The following is a 21,512-nucleotide window of genomic DNA, read 5'->3' as shown; positions in this document are numbered from 1 at the left end:
TTAAAAAAATACTATTTCTCTTTGTAGTCTTTATTTAGCACAATATACTTCTTCTCGGCGATGTTCCATAGCTTTGGCACTCTGAACCGTAAACTTGACCGCCTTCTTGTTTCCAAGTTTAGAAGCAAAAAATAGTCCTACGGGCGTAAATCTGGAGAATGGAATGTCTGAGAAAGCAATTCAAACTTCAATTTATTGAAGTAAACCGTTTACGCTTTCTTAAGACCAGGTTTCCTCTTTTAGCCTATTATTTTGACTTTTTCATCTCAGGTGGGAGTTTTTGATACCATTTTAAATTTTATGCGTATAAAGTTTTCATTTCTTTGTCATATTTTAAAAACGACAGAGATATTATTATAAATGCACATAAATCTAATTTGTTTGACTCATCTTTTTACGTTTTGTAGTAATATTCAAAATTCTCTTAATAGTACACTCTAGAAATACTCCAGAGAAAAGGGAAATAATAATTATCATGGAAAAATCTAAATATTGCTGTCTTAAGAATATAAGAAAACGTCCTAACAAAAAAATAACTTCTTTTATAGACAGACAAATAAAAAATGAATTGAATGAGAATGAACAAAACTAGCAAGATTAAAGTTTGCTCAAAATTATATTAATTATGCTCCAGAATTTTGTCGAAAACTATTTAAGAGTGATTGATTCAAGCTCAATAGAATAACGTGGATTGATTCATGTATAGATGTATCATGATAATTTACTGTTACATGGTAAATATATGAGTTAAAAAAGAATTATGTTGATGTCGATGTTGATTAGCCAATGTAAAGCCCAGATTTAAATCCAATGGAAAATTTATTGAACAATCTGAAGTTTCGAGCAAAACACCAAAAAGCCAACAAATTTCGATGACATATGGTTATTAATTGAAGTCAGTAAATTTAATTTGAAAGGACTACTAACAAAATATTAACATACTTTTTTAAAAAGTTTTATATAAATTATTTAATAAATGTGACCGGCCACATGGCGCATTTATTTTGTCGGGTCACCACCAATTTATTTGATGTTATAATATTATTGTTTAGTTATCGGAATAATTGAATAATTTAAAACAATATAAAATTGACTAATAGCATTAACAATATATTCATAAAAAGACAAAATTTTAGTAACTTCATAACAATGTGTGAGTAAAATGAGAACTAAAATTTGAACTAAAATGTATAATATTATGAATGTCAAAAGTGTCAAATTTGATTACTTGATACAATTTTACATAAATAGTGTTTTCCGAAATTTGTAGTATATAAATGCTTACTGTATATGAATTGAATTATTTTTTTAATTTATCAAATAAATAAAAATAAAAAAATATATAAATATATAATAAACATTTTGAGTAAAATGGCAGATATTGGTCAAAAGGAAATAGGTAAGATTTTCAAAATAGAAAAAAGTAAATTTATTAAGAAACTTTTTACTCCCATCCGTTGTATTCTTCATTGATGTTGTTCATATACATTTCTGTTTTTATTTTATTTAGTTTAAACGACTATTCAGATTTGTGTATAAATTTGGAATAAATTTTATTAATATAGATAATAATTTTGTATTTATATTGATCAATAATAATTTCTATTTTATATTTTAGCTGTTTGTTGTATGTGTTTACTAATTTTTGTATATATATCGATGATTATAACTGGGGCAATTGGAATAGGTAACTGTCCTATACAACCATTACTACCAGTTTATATGATTGTTTCAGGTATGTTAATAATTTAATAGTTGAAAATTTAGTCACTCGAAATATATCAACTATATAAATCTAAAAATGTCTTCTTTTCAAAAGATACTGCTAATATTCTCACGTATAGTGATCAAAAATAATTGTCCAAATGAATTTCCAAGGTCGGATTAATATCTCATTTCATTTTCTGTTATAGTTGTAAATATTGTTTGATTATGTCTCTCATTTGTATTCGCTACGTACTTTTTCCATCAATAACATGCAATACCTAATACTTGTCATCAGTTATTAAACTAACAGTTGCCTTAAAATTCAAAACTTGAAAATGTGACAATCTGCTCAATACTCTCTTCTCAATGTATCGGTGGTACTATCACAGATTATGATCTACCAGAGATACCACTTTATAGAGGGTTTGATACAACGTTTCCTTCCACTGGTTCTTCAAGTAGGGTGTAGAATGTATGTCGAAGCAGTGGCTGGATTAATCATTTTTAATCACGCAACATTTATTTTCTCTATCTCTGATGCAGTAAATTGAAAATTTTGAATTAAAAAATGCTTCCTTTTATTTCAAAACTCTTAAAGACAAGTTGAATCATAGTACGAATTTATATGAAAAATATTATAAATGGTGTATTTACTTCAGACTTATGTAGTTGAGATATTAAAAGCAGTATCTATACAACTCTAAAACACATTTATATAATATAAAATTGTTGTAGGTGTTATTAGTATGGTATCAATAATAATTGAGTTTATCAGAGGGTTTGTCCCGGAACAGAATCCAATGAATACAGTACTGAGAGGGTTTGGTATTTTTCTATTTACTGTGGAGTTTGTAATATTTTGTCTAGGTATAAATTATTACCCTACTAGTTTTAATAAAATTATGATTCAATTGTTATTTTTAAAATTATCCTTTATTTTAGGAAGTTACTTGGTTTTTTCTGTATTTGAACCAAGTTATGAAGAAGTTGACGAATTTGAATATTGTGCTAAATGGCTGTATGTTTTTGCTATTACATATATCGCACTTACTTTTGCTATAGTATTATCTGCCTTATTATTAGGATATTGTTTTCTATACCTTTGGTGTTTCACGGTAGCTGCTCATGAAGAACAGCAACAACCTCGGCGTCAGCCAGCGGCATAATATATGATTTGTAAATATTAAATTGATAGTTATAAATTAAATTGTACTATACATAATTTAGTGAATCAAAAATTACTTTATTAAAGTATTAAATTATTGGTAATGTTACAAGTATGTATACGTAGTAAACGACGTGCACAGGTACCAAAATTATTTAATATTTTTATTTTGTAATCTGTTGAAAAAGTTACAACTGATAATTAGAAATAATAATTTACAATGATTGAACGCGTACATGTACGAAAATTTGCGGCGGCCAAGCTCGCCACACTAAAAATAAACAACGGAGTGGGACAAGGCAACTTCTGGGTGAAAAGATAAAAATAAAAAATAGTCAGTCGAACTCTATAGTGCGGGTTGCAGATGACTATTATTGCAAAAATGAGTAGAGCGTGAATTATGGAGGGAAACAAAATACATCTGACTGGCTCGAAGGGTGACACAAAAGATGTAGACATAGAAAAGCAGGATAGTGTGAAAAAACAATTGGACATTATAAATAATGAGGAGGATGAACCGCTGGAAAAGGCAAAAGAAAAACCACCACGTAAGTATCTAGCACTAGTATTCAAACTATTCAAAAGCGGTTGACACAAATAATTATTGATATTTTATTTTCAAATACATACTTAAATTTCTTTTTATAATTTGGTTAAATTTGCCTTTTATTATTTCCAGCTGGTATCAATGGATCCTTAATTATGCTTTATGGATTATTTCTGATCATGTTTGCCATGGGATGGATAGCACTAAATAGTTGTTCAATAAACAGACTTATCCCAATATACTTAATTATAGCAGGTAAATACGAGTTAAACAATACATCAATCAGAGTATTTAAATTTAAAGAAATTTAAGGTTTCGTCGGAGCTCTCGCTAAATTTTTAAGTAAAATTGGAAATCCATATACATTCAATTTAACTATCATTTTAGTAATTTGTTATATTATATGGACTCTTTTAGGTAAGATATTTAATTGTCAAAATTAAATATTATAATCGATTTTATTCAGGTACTTATTGGGTATATAGAGAATATCAACCGAATTATGATTACACTTTAGGAAAGTATTGTAATCGTACTGCTTATCTACTAGCATTTTGGGTGCTAACTTTTCAATATACGTTACTTACGCTATTTATATTATTAGCGGGTTGTTATCTGTTAATGAGAGGCGACTTTAAAAAGAAATAAAACTTATTACTCTTTTTATATACGTACATATAGGTATTTAATTTTAAATAAATATAATTTATAATAGAATTCAGTATTTTTATTAATAATCCGCTTTATTAAACAAACTGTATCAATGTCACATCCTTTATTACTATATTAACAAATAGTTAAAAAGTCACTTAACGACCTAATTAAAAGTTATTAAAAATTACTTTGACCGTTATAGTCTCTCGTGAACACATGATCATTTAATAACAAAATGTACCATTTTATAGTTCAATCACAATCAATTCAGTAATTTTGAATGTATAAAAAATATATAAAGTTTATTATATAATATTTTTTACATTCAATATCATATAAGCAAATAAATAACTGTAGTATAAGTGATTCAAAGACAAATTGAAATATACATACGTATATCTAATTTCCATTAATCCAAAGTATTCGAAAATTCGGACACATCTATTTAATAGTTGCAGTGTATAAAAGTCAGCGACCAAATAATGTATTGTAGATGTATTAAAAAGATGTACAGAGTGTATTAAAAAAAACCCGAAACACGACAATCTTAGATTATGAAATCATATTGAAACGAATTTTATCCCTACGTTAAACGCTTTTCGAGTAAGAGTTGTAAACTCCAAACTTTTAATTGGGGAGTATGGGCTTTTTTATATGCCCAATATGATTTTGATTATTTCATACAGTATTTAACGTACTAGTGTATAAGGAATCTCCTGATACAAATTACAAATGGAACGCTTGAAATGAATTTTACTTTCAATTCAATCACAGGTGAAAAACTTCTGCAGGTCTTAATTGAACTATGTCATGGTTCAAATAAAATTTAAATGAAAAATATATTTCAGCTATATTGTAACCATAAATTTAATCATTTAATTAATTCAAGTGCTTGCGGATAAATAAACAGTGTACAGTTTGAATATCATCCGCAAATGACAGCCATTACTCTGGGCAACTTCCACATCAGAATTCATTAGAACAAAACGATAAATTTACGGGCCTTGAAATTTTATACTCAAATTTATAACTGTTCCAGGACAAACATATAACAAATTTTCCCAACCACTAGGTGATATTAAACTACGTCATTTTAAAGCAGTATAGCTTGTATATTTATTCCTATGTAGAAAATAATAACTGATTTTTAACAAATTTAAATACATAATCTTTTATTGGAGACGCATCTTACAACTAATTCTTCTTTTGTAGTAATAGAAACAGAAGGGTTGAAACAAGTAAGCGAAACAAACAGAAATTTGAGGTCTCGAGAAAAACTGCCAGACAAACAATAAAATTTGTGTGCTCAGGGCGAAGGTTTTAATTTTTCACACACATATACGTCAAAAGGGTAAAGAGTGCTGGCACGATAAGGGAAAATTATGGATGGGAGCATAACCAAAGTATAAAAGGTAATATTCGTCTCCTTTATGGCACTTAAACTTTATTAAAACCTTCCGGAATACATCAGATATAAGCTCTATAGCATAACATAAAAAGATCTAGTTTTAGATTACATTCATTTCCTTTTCTTGTTGTTAAAATTAAATTGGTAGAGGGCTGGGCTGGGCTAATTTTAAATGGAAATTTGATTTTTGTTTAGATATTAATTATTCTAACTACTATATATATATATATATATATATATAAATGGAAAAAAGCTGAAATCTTGTTTTAATAATGATGTACGTTCATGATTTTCAAGTAAACATAGCAGATGAATTGTTTTGGAAATACTCTTATAGAAAAATCCCCTTATTTTATTTTATATATTTACGTAAATGGACAGTGAATTTATTACCCTATATCAACGTCCAAAAGAATGGATTGTCAAAATGCTTTCCCTAATAGGAGTTTCTTTATCCCAGATTTTTTGAAGTGATAGATGATAGATAAGCTTTGAGTGCGATCATGAGTTGCGGTCATCGCTTTTAGATTTTCTCGCTTATTGCCTCTATTTGTTTTGAATTTAAAAAAGAAGGTTACGAAAAATATTACGTATATTTCAAAAATACGGGCTATTAGAATTAGTATATATATATAATACGAATTGTTTTATTTTAGTTTTGAAATAGTTGAATCTATTGTCTTTTTCCAGTTATTAAGACTTTTGAAGGCTGCCACAGAATAACGTTAAAAAAGTTACTCACTAACTTTTCAGTTTTTCAATGTTACACGAAAGCAGTGTCCAATTGTTATTTTCTTTTGTACTTTGAAACTGCCAAGTTGATCTGAGACTGACGATAAAAAGGCTCCTGTTATATACTCTGTTTGAAGTTAAAATGTTCCTGTTATCGGTCAATTGAACACGAAACTGTGCCGCATTGCAAATTACTCACATATTTTTATGCACGTTTTATGTTATTTTACCAAGAAAAATGTAAAGCAAAAATGTATTAATCATTATTAAATTGTTTGCTCTTTGATATATTGGTGTGTCGTCTTGTCTGTTTGAAAATATGTAACATATCCTAATATTAGAATCTGCTGTAGGATTTAGATATTGTTTCTAGATTTTTATAGTAGTATAGTGAATTGACCCTCGAAATGCTAATATTTCAATAAGTACTATAAGTAACTTGATAATAAATGTTTAACCAAAACAAATTTGTGCAGCAGTAGCAAGTTAGAACTTGGGACAACTTCTTTTGCAAATGTCGAAACTTATCTAATGATTTATGCGAAAACTTGCAACTCGATCTACACCCCTGATTCTTAATCGTTAATAAAAACCAATCTCACTAGAGAACGATTTATTGTTTTCTCAGCCATTTGTGATCTTACGCTAGTGGCGCTTTTGTCAGATAGTAAGGCTTTATTTCTATATCACGATGAATCCATTCATAATTTAACGTAGAGTACTGAAAACTAATTTTTAATATAAACTTATAAAGCACAATTTGTGCTGTTGGTTCGTGTTAGGGTAAAACAAATTGATGATCGTTGGTTGCACTTGTTTATTTCATTCAAAAGTTGCGGTGATCCGTTGCTTCAAGTCCGTTGTATAACTTCGTGATGTCCCTTGAAGTTACTTCTTGGACTTAAGGCTCATGCTGTTTCAGACTAAATATGATTCCATGATACACTGAATATGATATGATTCCGTAATACTGGCGACTAAGCGAGCCGCAATTATATATGTATTTAAAAGATATGCAAAAAAAGTATTAAAAAAATCTGTTTACAGAAATTATATTTATTGAAAACATATAAATCAAAGTATAAAATATGTGTATTGAATTCATATGTTAAAAATTAAACACATTTATTTTACTTCTCTTAATAATTCTGGAATGAAAAGGGAACTCGGGTACATTTATTAAGAGCCACAAATAATGCTTCAAAGAGCCGCATATGGCTCGCGAGCCGCATGTTGGCCACTCCTGCTTTATAGTAATATACAGGGTGTATTAATAAAAGGACGCTAAAGGCCTACGATTTAATTTAGAATAACTAAAATCAATTAAATGGGACTATACAGACATGTAATATGTAACAAAAATATGAAAGGAAAGGATTCGCATGGAAATGTCGGGAGTATTTAATCTGGTCGTTCTTAGTTTTTCATAAATGTATTTTACATGACCTGCCAGAAATGGGCGCATTTATCCATAGTTTTAAGTTGCTTTTATTGTTTGAATTTCTATTAACGTGTAGGCAAGTATAATCGACAAATATCTTATTGCCTATTGCACTTCGAGGCAAAAGCATTTTTATAAACAAGACTTGGAAATAGGTAGATTGGTCGTGGGGGACCTATACCATGGCCAACTCATAATCCCGAACTTAATCCTCTCATGATGCACTTCGGTGGACAATACAGGCCTGTATTAAACTGCTTCGGTTGGATGATATTGTGTTCATCCGTCTTTTCCTCATGTCGTGACTTTTTCATCTACTTTAATCTCTTAGTAAATAGTGAGATGGCCCAATAGCTATCTGGGTAGCAAAGGTCCTTTCCTGGTTAAGAAACCTGATCAAGAGATCAGAGTGATTTGTTTTCTACATAGTAACTCCTTCAGGGATTCTGGATGAATGATGCGTGTGTTGTCCTAATTGTTCCTGGATGGGTTTGTATAGTAGGTCTCCTGTGTGACTGTTGCAACAACTTCCATCATTTGGTAGGCTACATTTCACTAAGTTCAATACTGTTTCCACATATTTTGAACACTCAAGTAACAATTATTAAATTAAAAGTGGCCAAAAAATAGTCATGATTATATTTTATCAATTAAGTTGTCTTGAAGGTTATGTTAAATAAGGGCGATAAACATATCAAGATTACGGCGTAGTAATGTAAAATATGACAATATTGTGTAGACAATAAGCAAATTCCAAGGCACTTTGCAGATGCTATTGTTCCTTGTGCTCTTTGCTCAGGAATTATCATACCAACAGCAACATCCCCAGTTTTAATAATGATTCCACACCCTGATGCCCTTTACAATAGCCTTTTGTACTTCTGTGTGTTACGATGCCTTAATGTAATAGAGTGTAAAGAGATATTTCCCACTAATAGTGATGACATGTAAAATTTAAATATAAAGGATGCTGACAAAATTATTAAATTGAAGAAATTAAATAAAACATATTCAAGGAATCGTTTTATGGTTTGATAAAAAATAATTGATTCATAAAATGGAATGCCGCCAGAGTAGTATAAACATTGTACAATTGTTCGCTTTATCATTGTCACGAATCGACAGTGATGTATAAGATATGAGTAGGGATTATTATAATTCCTCTCATTGGTATAACTGAAGCCCTATTGCAGTAAATCTTCATTGCTACAATATGACATTTAATTTGTATTTTAAGTACAAAGAATTATAAAGATTTTCACTTTTCTTTTAACGAATGTCCTAAAAAGGTTTAGATGAGAAACTCAATTTATTATAATGTATCCTCAAAAGGTAACTTAATATAATTATTATTAAAAATGATAATCTCTTAATTAACATATTCGAGAAGAAGAATTAAGATATGACTTATGATTCCATAAATTATGATATACGAAGATTTTGGAGATTCACAAGAATATTATAAAAATGAGAGAAGCAAGTGCGAAAAATTAATTTGACAAAGTTAAAAAATAATCTAAAACCTACTCCATATTAAGAAACAGTACACAAGAAGATTTGTTTATGATGATTGTTTAACGAACTAGTTTCACAATATATTTTATAATTTGTTTAGTTTGCACCAAAAACAACACCCAACATTACGTGTTATAAAATGTTTTTCGATATCCGAAATAAATATCTGTACACAGTTTTGAAACATTTTGCTTTCTAATTGACATTGATATAGACGATATATGTTTTTAGTTTAATTTTGCACAGATTCCTCCTTTGACATGTATGTAGTAACAAAGAAGCACTTTTTACAAAATAAGTTAAATATATATGTAAATATAGACGTGTCTTATATGTTAACCAATTGATGTAGTCAAATTTTAAATTATTTGCTATTAAATTAGATAATGTATGTAAACAACATGTCAATGTGTTACAGTGTATTTTATACCTTATTGTAATCACACTCTGAAAGGTATGAGAATATTTCCACATACAATAGTCTCATTTTATAAAAAGTTTTAGCATGTCTCCACAAAATATTTTGGAATGTGATTATTCCTCTTCTAAAATTTGAATAAAAAGTGTGAAAAACCACAGATTCAAAATTGTGATGTTTTCACCATTTCACTTTCAAATCTCTGTTTATGAATAATACTAAAATGTATAGAAAAAGCTCCATCAATACCAACTACTACAGTAGGTATATATGTAAATCATAGAAGATCTTAAAATTCTTAAAAGACAGACATTTAAGAATAATGACTTCATGATTTTGTATATGTTTCAAGAATCTACTTTATAGCGCTACTAAAATAAACATATTCGTTACTATTGTTTAATTTATTGAAATATATTATTTTATATATAATCCGGCTTTAAACTTTGATTATCCCGAGACAAATTTTTAAATGAAATCGGATTGAACTATATTGTTATTTGAAAATTCATCCACATTTAATTCTTTTATTTAATTTTAAATGTAAATGTTGTATTTCCCGACTTTTCTCCACCACGAGTGGCTAGCATCTTCAGAGGTCTGATATGGTTAGGTTAGGTTAGGACATCTGATTGACAACTTAGTCCACTGATGTTGGAAAAACACTTGTCGATGTATATTTATGTACTGTATGTATATCTATTATATATCATAATATATTATAAATAATTGTTTACTTACACTTATTATGTCACCATTCATAACCATGTAAGTAAATCATTAAATTTTTGTAGTATGTATATGCGTTACATTATTAATTGTATATGTATAAATACAAATTATCCATGTTGTCTTGATTCGTTTCTTGATATCTGCGTGACTGTGTGCCCAATGGCGTGTCAAGAAATCGAAAAACTTTTGTTGCCTATTCAGTTTTATGGCTCTGCGAAAGATTTTCTTTAAAAAATATCAAATCGTGTCAAAGTAATTTAACATTTATAAAATGTAAATTAGACTCCCAATCTTCATTTCTATCGGTTAATTCGGGAAGCGGCTGCCATATAAAGCTAATACTGTCGCATCGCATGCAAAAGTTTATGTGAAACCGGTTGATTAAATTAGTAAATAATATCAAAACTGTGACAAAGTACCCTGCATTTATTTTTTTATAAATGTAATAACTTTAATATTTTACAATAAAAAAATATAAAGTAATCTGATATAGTACTCTCCTTATCAAACTATGTAAACTGTGAGAAAATTATTATTTTCTTATATACACTCAACATAAATTTAACGTTCTGATATCACATCGTGTTTTGTACTTTCTGTAAAGTTGAGCTGAAAAGAAAGTTTGCAGAGCGAACTTTAAATCCCAATAAATGCGGGTATTCTATACATAAAAAATAAAAATACCTCTAATGCAATACCTAGTTGTTAAGTGATAAAATAATTTTGCTTGGATATCGATTTAAGATGTAAGAATTAAATGGTAGAAGTTTAGGTATTCCATTTAAAATTATTTCCGACACTTCACCGGGTGATTCACCTAACATTCATTATTATAGGGTATGCTACAACTTATCACTAGTTAATTCTGTGTCGATTGGTTTGAAAATTTTAAATTTATAATTGTTAGTAATACGGACATTTTAATTAGCCACTTTGAGTGGGAAATTGTTTTCGAAAAATTAGACATCTCAAAAACAAATAAAGATTCAAAATACAATTGGTAAAAATTTCATGCATAATATTAATATTATTTGAGGAAATAAAGTTTATGTCACTTTCGAACAGCAAGTGACAAAGTATAAAAAATATTTTATAAAAACTGATAGTATCGTGTTGAATCTTTGAGAATCACCCTGATTCTGAAAAGTATAATTATATTATAAAATTATATTTGACAAATTTAGAAAACTAATATATAATTCGTTAGAAAAATATTTTGATTGTTCGTTTTATTTTTAACATTCATAAATTGACAAAATACTACATGTGAAATGTTTAAATTGAAACTTTTGGTTAAAAAATAAAAGAGAAATATCTGCATGTTCGAATCTACCATAACCATGATTGAACGAATCCAGTTATACCGAATCATTAGTGGTAAAGGGAATAATATTGTGGTTTTCGTGACTTTATTAAATTTCCAATAATTAAAATTCGACGAAAACCAAATCAATCAAAAGAAATTTCCCTTTACATATTTGTCAAATATAAATCTTTGGATGTAATATGAAAAACTGTTTATAAACTATTCACTGAATATGGTGGTCAGTTTTTTTGGAGGAACACGGAGATAATTCTGTTAAATGTATTGTAGTTGACAAAACGTCAGCATCAGAAAGAATTGTTCGATTTAATATTACTTCGGTAAACACAGTAAAGAAAGTAAATTATTCAAATTTGAAAAAGAAATTCAGTCCATTACAATATTTTGTTTAGATTCTTTTTTTATACATATCTTTAAATGATGAAACGATTTACAGATATTAGTAATATATAATTATTTATTATTTTAAAATTATTATAAGTGGTTAGATGTGCCTCAAAATACTACTTGGAATTCACTTATTGTCCAAAAATAGAAAGTTGTTGATAGAGTCAATTTCAGTTCTCATTAGACGAACACATCCTATATTATCTTCAGGAAGAATTATATTAAGGCCCATGTGTATCAAATTCATCAGCATTCCCTAATTTATACATTCGCAATAATACATTCAAAATAAATTACTTTAAGTAAATATAATTTAAATACTACAAACTGAAACATGTTATTAATTCTATTTAATAAATTAGTTTAATTAATTACATTTTTCATCAAAAACTTGTTGTAAACAAGGTGTCTTATTAATATTGCATATTCTAATGCGGTATTATTAATAATTCTCCGACATTAAACTTTACAATTACTTTGAAAGTTTATTGCAGTATTTGACATAGTGGAATTATGGTTATAAAAGCGATTCTGCCTGCAGAAATATTTCCGGAATTTCTAATGAATAAATAATGCAAATATAGGTTTACAGGGTGGCGATATTTTGTTTCCAATGTATAAAAAAACTTCTTCTTGTACTCATAAAAAGAAAAATGTTGATGCATAATTTATGTAATAAATAAAAAAGGTGGTAATACATGCGTGACAATATACTAATTAAATTTTATAGTTATAAAAATAACTTAGTAAACTGATGCATGTTAAACTTGTTAACTCATATAATGCTTGTGGGCGGTTTTTCATTAACATTTAATCATGTGTAGATTTGGTTTGATTTATGATAACAATAAATTAAATTTCATTGTTCTACAGATTTATTTTAAATTACATTTCAGTAAAAACAATTTAGCCAACCATATATTTATATTTCAGTAGTTATTTCATAATGAGTATATCATTATATATATATTAAACCCATGAATATTGAACATTGATTAAAAATTTCCCTATATATTCAGCACCCTACTTTTGTACTTTTTTATGCAGTGTTTATTTCTTAATATTTTCAATTATTGTAACCCAAAAAACTTGTATCTGTTAGTAAAATTATTACAAATATTTAAAATATGCATCAATTTTTCTCAGTAAATTGCAATTTGAAAAATATTATATATAATTTGCTACATATAGTTACTGTACAATATTTAGTACGCCTTCCTGTGTCCACTGACAGATCTGATAAGAGACCAGTTGTCCAATGTTGGAGGCCATAATGCAGGCTTCATAAATCTATTTAATCGACTTGTAGTTTCAACTATTCCACCGAGTTCTGTCGCTAAATCTATAATGTATATATTTTGGTCGAATAGGTCCCAATGCACCAACCAACAGTTGTGGTAGATTTGACTTTGCAAACACCTCAACTATTAACGCAATTGTCCTGACACATATTAGCAAACATATAGACGGTGTGATAAAATCTAGAGCAGATCATATAATATTAATAAAAAGAGAAACATTATACTCCTGCAATTCAATTTGTTCTTAATACACTATTGAGTACACTAGCTAACATAGTAAGGTACAGAAATGGAAAAAAAGGTTGCTCTTATCATTTAATTAAAAATACGATCTTAAAGGTGGAATGATAATTTTGTGCCACGGGGTTGGACGTAATACGGAGACGGGACCATTGTTTTTTATTTAACTGTCAAGACCATAACCAGAAATTTTGTACTTTAACATACATATTGCCAGAAGCTCAACCATAATAATAAGACATTTATTATCACGTTCCTCTTTTAAAAAAAATGTCAGAGTGTAGTAATAACATTTTTTACGTTTATATATATATGTACATACTTAAACGAAATATGTGTATATAAAATTTATTTGGAAACTTACCTTCTTTAGGTCTTTATTAGGTTCTCCATCGTCAGCTTTCCTTTTTTCTGTACCAGTTAACTTAGTTTTGTCTTTATCACATAGCTGTAACAAAATAATATTTTATAAATTTAGAAAATTTAAAATAATTATATATTTATAACAATAAATAATGAATAAATTCAAAATCCCTTGTATATTAATACAAAACATGAAAGTAAAAAAGTAAATATTTAAATAAAATGCTAATAATTAGCACACACTTTGTGACAAAAAGCTACAAAATTAACTTGCAGGTGAAAATGTACGTCATTATTTCTCACGGTTACAGGTTCTGTACATATTTGTTTTTAATTTTCGCTGTCCACTAACAGGGCTACTTTTCTGGAAATGCACGTTCGCACAGGAAGAGCAATTAATGTAATTAAAAATGCCATTTTGTCCGAGTCTTTGATGTTTCCAAGGCCATTTAAATCCACCAGTCAGAGATTAATTCTTGGTTTCTGTATTTAGTATCTACAAAAGTGCTCATAAAACATTATTAAATGCTGTATGTGAAATCGCAGCCGTACTGTGAATGGTTTTATTTACAGTATAAATGCCACTTTTTTCGTGTCATAATTTTCGCTTCACGGCACCCTGCAACAAAATTCTCTACCCGGAAATGTTTCCATTGTTTTAAAATATTAAAATAAGCTTTTAATTTTCATAAATTCACAAGTTGCCACATGAATTTATATATTCAAATGAAAATATAATACGATGTAAATAATAATATGTTAATGATATAACTAACTAATTCGAGTTCTCCAATTAACAAAGATTCACCATCACAATATTTAAATAAATTACTTTTCAAATTAATTTTAAGACTGAAAAACCTGAGAGTAGCTTAGCTAAGTCAGTCTCTTTAGGTTCACTCGAAATCACAATATTAGAACTACCACGTGCCAGAGCCCAGAGAACGCTGTATCACCAAACGACTATTCAAGTCCAATCTTCTGCAACATGTCTGTTTTGCAATAATGATTGTTAAGGTCGGTAACTTCGACTGCTACAATTATGCATATATTCTATATGCCTCCTATCTAAACAAGCAAATCTTCGTATACCTAATTAGGTATTAATTTTATCTTTGCTAATTTAATTTACAAAACAATTTATTTATGCTTACTTTGTAGACTAGATTAACGGAGGCATAGAAACTGGACTTGCATTGATTGTGGGGTTGCTAAAGTTCCTGCCTGGCTAAAGATAGAACCGGAGGTCAGTCTAGAGCCTCGGAGATAGAACTTTAAGTGGAACATACAAAAAAAGGAAGAGGCGAAAATAGTATTAATTACTGTCTCGCAGATGGAGCTTCAATAGATATTCAAGGTTGAAGTTAAAGTCTTTCTCTGACACCGGCGATGAAAATAATGCTATACTACGCTTAAATTTTCTCAAAACTCTTAAATAATAATTGACAATATATTTAACAATAAAACGAGAACATGCGATATAATAATTAACAAATAACAATACCTTTATAATAAAAGTAGGAAAATAACTAGTACTATTAGAGTAAATGAAACGATGTAATAAGCACAATCGCCGGATTTTTAAAGCAATGTATATTCTTTTAAAATAAATCCACTGTCATCATTTTACAAGAAAGGCTCATCTCCTTTGAATGGATGGTATTTTAAGTTTATCTGTGAATATCAACGTCCGATATTCCTATATCATAAAATCAGTAATGCGGACGACGGACGAATAGAGGATGTCAGAGTATGTCGCAAATATTTACTGAAAAGCTTACAGTGTTTCATAATTCAAAACATATCATACCTAACGTGTGTGTGTGTGTGCACAATTTCCATTCTAGCATTAGCCCATTGAGATCATTTGCACTGTAAAATTTCATCTAGAAATTAACATAAAGACATTCAGAAGCGCATTCGCACTTTGTGATGCCTGTTGGTTGTAGGAAACATCAAGCATCAATTTGGAAAAATGAAGCGAAGTATGAAAAGGAGTACAACTTGTCACCATGAACTAATAAGCTAATATTATCATTATGTAAAATTTAATTTATTTTAATAGGCATAAAATAATACCAAAAGTTAATTAATAAATCTAAGAAAATTAGTTGAAGATTGTTTTCCGTCCTGAGATATGTGCTTCATGAACTAGTAAACTAATTATGTTATTATGAAATCTCAACTTTAATTAACAACTTAACTTGTTAATAAGCGTAAAATAATCATAATTAAACGATTTTGAACAACTGGATAAATATTATATAAAAAGTGTGGAACAATTTAATATTCCCTTTGCTTAAAATGGTTTTATTATGGCAAAATTATTGTAATTCCTGGTATGTGATGAATCATTTATAAATTAAAATAAATGTTCATTTAAGATAAGCTTAGTTTAAAGTTTAATTCCATTATGGAAGTGTGTATTTATTTTAAAACATGAATATAATGTGCTTGCTATGAATTAACGTGCATATAATTTTAATACGGTAGAAAATTTTTATGTATTTAACAACCCTTTTAACAGGCATATCCTGTAAAATAAATTTCCATAAGCTTTTAGCGCTAGAGGTACGTGGTTAATATTTAAATAAATCGTGTCAATTACCTTTAATATTGATATAACACATGAACCATTTAATTTTATTGTTATATGTTTAAGTATTCTGTAAGCCAAACATGCAAATTTTGCATTTTCCCGTAGAATCATGTTATGTTTTGCAGATTATTATATGAGACGTGATAAGATGCGAATTAAATTATAGTTTAACTAGTTCCGAATACTATATACTACACAAAGTAATTTGTCATATAATATCTAATCTTAATATATAATATAATATAATATATGAAATAATATTTTGTCATTTTAAAGCCTTGCATCAATAATTTATTTTATTCAAGTATTTCTATTGAAGTTATTAATCAAAAATAGAAATGTATAAATAATATCTACAACACAAAACAGTTTATGCTTTTCGTCCCAAATTAGTTTATTATGCTGACATTCGTTATCTTTAACTCAGTAGTGTTCTAAGTTGAATTGTTTTTGCGATGTCAAGATAAATGTAGGTAAAATTAATCCAGCATAATTGCATTTACCATTTAGATTTAAACAAGATGTTGTCAGAATGAGAAATTGCCGAAACAGATGTTGGTGTGTTGTTAATCCGAATAAAGCCAGAAAATTAAGTGAATTTACTTAAGAAAATATATGTGAACAAATTAATTTTATGTAATCAGCGGTTTTAATGCCAAATTGTTAAAACAGGATTTTTATGATTCCTTAAAACAAATGTAATTACTTTTTTAAAGAAATAAGAGACAAAGATATTGACAATTTTCTAAAACTAATAGCTTACTAATGTAATACAAATGATAATATATATGGGGATATACGCAAATATGGTATTTGTTTGATATCAACATAAAATGTTTTAGAAGCTATTAATTATTTAATTTTTAATTCTGTTTGAAGTCTGATCTGAAAGTATAGTTGTGACAATAGAGTTTATATATGTAAAAAAATTATTTTAGTAAAATATCTAATTGGAAAGAAAATGTGTTAAAAAAGTCTTCATGAACCTGAGGCTTAACGTACAAAAATAGTAAAATAAAATAATATTCGCCAATTTTCGAGAAATAAATGTAATAATAAAATAAGTGGGTATTTCACATTTTTTTATTTTCTATTATCATTTCATGGCAACATTTGTTTTTTACCATACTGTTAAAAAAATTCGTGAACCTGGCTTAAGGTCAAAATATAATTTTTGTTTAATATTACATTTATTTAATTTTTAATTACTAAATAATTACTTTTCATCGCATTGGTCACTTGTTTTACATTTCACATTATGTTAAGCAACAAAAAGCGAATTTTTAAAACTTTTCATATTTAATTATACTTTATACCATATTATAAAATTAGAAAAGCAAGTACCTATTACAGTCTACTTTATGCGAGTAATATTTTAAGGTAAAATTTGCATGGTATGCAAATTATGTAAATTGCAATTTAAATAAATCGTCTCCAAGCACATTTTGGTGCAGACACGAGAATGACCCCAATAAAAATTTTAAACACAAGTCTGAGTTACCTACAAGATCCAATAATAGATTAAGCTAAAAACAACTTTGGAGAACAATACAGAGCTCGTTCTTGGCGGTTGATTTTTAAAATTTGCTACACATCTAAAGTTAATTTTAGAAAATTTAATTGCCGCAACATTTTAAATATATTACTACTGTTCCTTTAACTCTAATTGATCTATAAACAGTAGCTCACATTTACGTTGCATGTCGTACATCTTTTATTACATAAAAATCAATAGAAATTAACTGGTTTTATTAACAAGTAATTCTGAAATAAAATTTATATTTCTTTTTGTCAATTACACCTACCCAGTTATTCGCAGTTATATGCAAAAAGTAGATTGTATGGGGTGGATGATTCTATGAAGAATACGAATAGCTAATATCAGCGATTTCGTTTAATTGAAAACCGATGTGTAGCCGATTTGAATACCGAGAGCATTAAGGAGTTTCCCCCAACGTGCACCGTTCAAACAGGATCGTTTTAATGGAAATAAATTTATATGACTACTTAAATAATAATAATTTATTAAAATGTATATACGAAATAAATTTCTTGGTAACAGGCTGAACTAATAAACTGATTATATTATAACTAAGTACTTCAGTACTAAACGTTGTCTTGTTTTTATATTTAATTAATACATTTTTAAATAAACTTTATTTTTTTTAATTTATAAAAATTTCAGTTTATTTCAGTTTTTACTTTAAATACATATTTACGCAGAATTAGCTTTATTAATAATTTTATAATCTAAAAAATTTAAAAGTCCTTTATGTAGTCTATTTATAAGCACGAAAAAATCAATAAAACCCAAAAATTTTCATTTAAAAAAATTACATATAATCTTAATATGATGTATATAGAGAAGTTTAGTATCATCACTTCCAAAAAACGTAAATAAAAATAGAATTATTATATAAACGTTCAGATAAAAAGTTATTAAATTACTTAGAGAAATGCGTGGCGACATTCTTGTAAATATATCAGCACGAATGCACCTGTTCCGCAGAAGTTTTGAGTCACGTGAGTGGGTTCAGGGGCCAAAAGTGCAACAGCCCAGACACTATCAAAATAAACGACACTAGTATAAACACATAGAATGGAGACAACAATGCGTTAGTCGCAAAAATACGACAGTCTTTTGTGTCTCAGGATTTGTTTACCTAACTTAACTTGTTTTAGTTGCACTTATGTTAAAAGTTTAATTCTTATATGATATAATCAAAAAAGTTATTTTAGTTTATTCGAAATAAAAATGTACAACAAACGACATATGTGGAATAAAATGTTCTTTAATTCTGAAGGATTCGGTTTAAAACTCCTAAACAAAACATTTATTACGTGGGGGGATAGGTAATAAACTAGAACATCAAAGAAATAAAAATTGAATAAACGTGCCACAGTAACGTGTAACATAACTTGTAAATACGATTTATTATAATTTAATTAATGGGACTACTACTGTCCCTTTGAAACATTCATTATACCCTCCGATGTTCGAATAAAAATAGATTGGATAGTGACTTGAAAAAATTTCAACTTAAGTTGTTTTGAGTATACATGTATAATTGTCCAAGGCCTAAGAATAGTTTCGTGTTACTTGGCTCTTTTATACAACTGGTCTTAGAGCGAACTCACTGGTAGGTAGGTAGGTCATTTAAGTATCTATAAATGTGTATGGGACTTAGGCATGTACAGGGTGTCGTCAATTGCTTGATTTAGGTATAATTTACTAATTATAGCATATATTTTTTTAATATATGTGTGCGAATATATAATTTGATGTAAAAAATAATTAAAATATAAAGGTTGAGGTTTTCGTGACCATTGTTTCCATATCTATTTATTTTATTGGTCGACGTTTGTTTGTTTGTAAACTTATCAGAAATATCCTATATCCTATATCTCAGCTAAAGATAATGTATTGTCACAAATTATAAATTTTTGAGAGTTAATTGTTTTCGCAATTTTTAAAGTAAATTCTACAATTGAAATAAAAGAGTTTCACATATTATCTCTAAATATTAAAAAGATACATTTTTAAGTAAGTACTATGTAGTAAAATGTATACACAGAGTGTTTCATAACTTATCCGAAATTTTTTAACCAGATATGCACTTCTAAATAATAATTCGATTTCTTGATTCTAATAAAAGTTCAACAAAAAATGTTAAAGTTTGTAACAAACCTTACTCTACAACTTTTTTATTTCTTAAAATTATTGTAACCCAAACAATTTTTATCTGGTTTTTTGTTGTTTCAACCGAAGTACAAAATATCGGTGAATTGCGTGAATGGATCTTAACGGTTGCCTATAGGCAGATTGTAATCTGCGCCTCCGGGAACAGCAGGAGGACGTTGAAACTAGTGCGACGAAATTGGATAAGACGCGCTCAAATTTGATTGTAGATCAATGGAAATCAAACTTTGAACAGTAAAGTTTGTTGGGCTTTTATTGGAATTTTTTAGAATTATTTAAGAATTATGTAACACCCTATATAGAAATCTTTTCTACTCTGGAAATGCAGCTAAAATCCATCCTCCATGGACACCCATTATATAATTATAAAGAATTGAATATGACTAATGATCTCTCTGAGATTTGTCCTTTATGAGAACGTCATAAATCACTGTTGTTGTTATATCTGAATATAATTTACAAAAATCGACCTTTCAGAAAAATGTATCTAGACATTTAAGCCAATTTCTCTCCCTCTTGTCCGGAAATACTTGAAATAACTGAATCAATCAATTTGAAACATTCTGTACAGTATATTTGTATTTGATTTAATTTAAATTTGTGAATAGAATAAGTCCTTATATGAGCAAAGTCACTGTTCATTCAATATATTGTCAATAGAATAATCTAAGCATTTACGATTTCAGAGATTTCAGAGAGTGATTTTCTCTACACATAGTAATAGAATACGCACGAAACACAATCGCCTTTTATTAAAAGTAAAGTCTACCTACTTCAGCTTAAAATTATGTTAATTATTTTATGTTGTATATTGGGTGTACTGGTTTCCATTACTTTTTCTTGTTTCTATAATACTTCATCAGCACTACTATTTTTTAATTCTGGAGTGTTTCCATTAAAATTCTTGAACAATATATTTGTTGTTTGAATGGAGAATAGCATAGAAAGAAACAAAAACTGAATAATGGCATGGCAACACTTGAACAGTTCAACTTTTATAAACGATTTATTAGAATTTAATAGATAGAATCGGTACCGCCTTTTGAAACATTCATTGTATCTTCCGTTGAAAATAGAAAAAGCTCCATCCTAATGTATTTTAAGTATATAATTAAATTAATGCATAATAGTAACGTACGTTACTTGATTTATGAGATATTAATATTTTTCAACAAAATCGATATTTAACGAATACATTAATATAAATATATTATGGATATAATAAAACTAAGAGCAGAATGCACTTATCTATATTAAGATATAGTGTTTCAAATATAGA

General features: G+C 28.1%; 2 protein-coding genes across 6 annotated transcripts in view; one reads left to right on the top strand and one right to left on the bottom strand.

Moving 5' to 3' along the window:
- The window catches only part of LOC109596618 (pseudouridylate synthase RPUSD2), a 132,410-nt gene that overhangs the window by 16,593 nt on the left and 94,305 nt on the right, over positions 1-21,512 (bottom strand). For both annotated transcript variants that reach the window (XM_020012191.2, XM_020012198.2), the window contains one exon: positions 13,936-14,019. In XM_020012191.2, coding sequence (XP_019867750.1) covers positions 13,936-14,019 — 84 coding nt within the window. The remainder of the gene's footprint in view (positions 1-13,935; positions 14,020-21,512) is intronic.
- Positions 35-4,136, top strand: LOC109596653 (transmembrane protein 272-like). Of its 4 annotated transcripts, XM_049966895.1 has the most exons (7): positions 840-1,399; positions 1,619-1,687; positions 2,443-2,574; positions 2,650-3,420; positions 3,552-3,674; positions 3,732-3,836; positions 3,886-4,136. In XM_049966895.1, the coding sequence occupies exons 4-7, from the start codon at positions 3,273-3,275 to the stop codon at positions 4,065-4,067; spliced, it is 558 nt and encodes a 185-aa protein (XP_049822852.1). In that variant the 5' UTR covers positions 840-1,399; positions 1,619-1,687; positions 2,443-2,574; positions 2,650-3,272; the 3' UTR covers positions 4,068-4,136. The 4 variants fall into 4 exon arrangements, with proteins under 4 accessions (XP_049822853.1, XP_049822851.1, XP_049822854.1 ...); XM_049966896.1 differs by lacking the exons at positions 840-1,399; positions 3,552-3,674; positions 3,732-3,836; positions 3,886-4,136 and adding an exon at positions 35-270 and having other exon boundaries at positions 2,650-2,971; XM_049966894.1 differs by lacking the exons at positions 840-1,399; positions 3,552-3,674; positions 3,732-3,836; positions 3,886-4,136 and adding an exon at positions 128-270 and having other exon boundaries at positions 1,619-1,735; positions 2,650-2,971.

The sequence above is a fragment of the Aethina tumida genome, chromosome 4 (genome assembly GCF_024364675.1).
Source record: "Aethina tumida isolate Nest 87 chromosome 4, icAetTumi1.1, whole genome shotgun sequence".
NCBI classification, from domain to species: Eukaryota; Metazoa; Arthropoda; class Insecta; order Coleoptera; family Nitidulidae; genus Aethina; species Aethina tumida.
The sequence above is the reverse complement of the archived record's forward strand: the minus strand, read 5'-3'. Positions and strand labels throughout refer to the sequence as shown.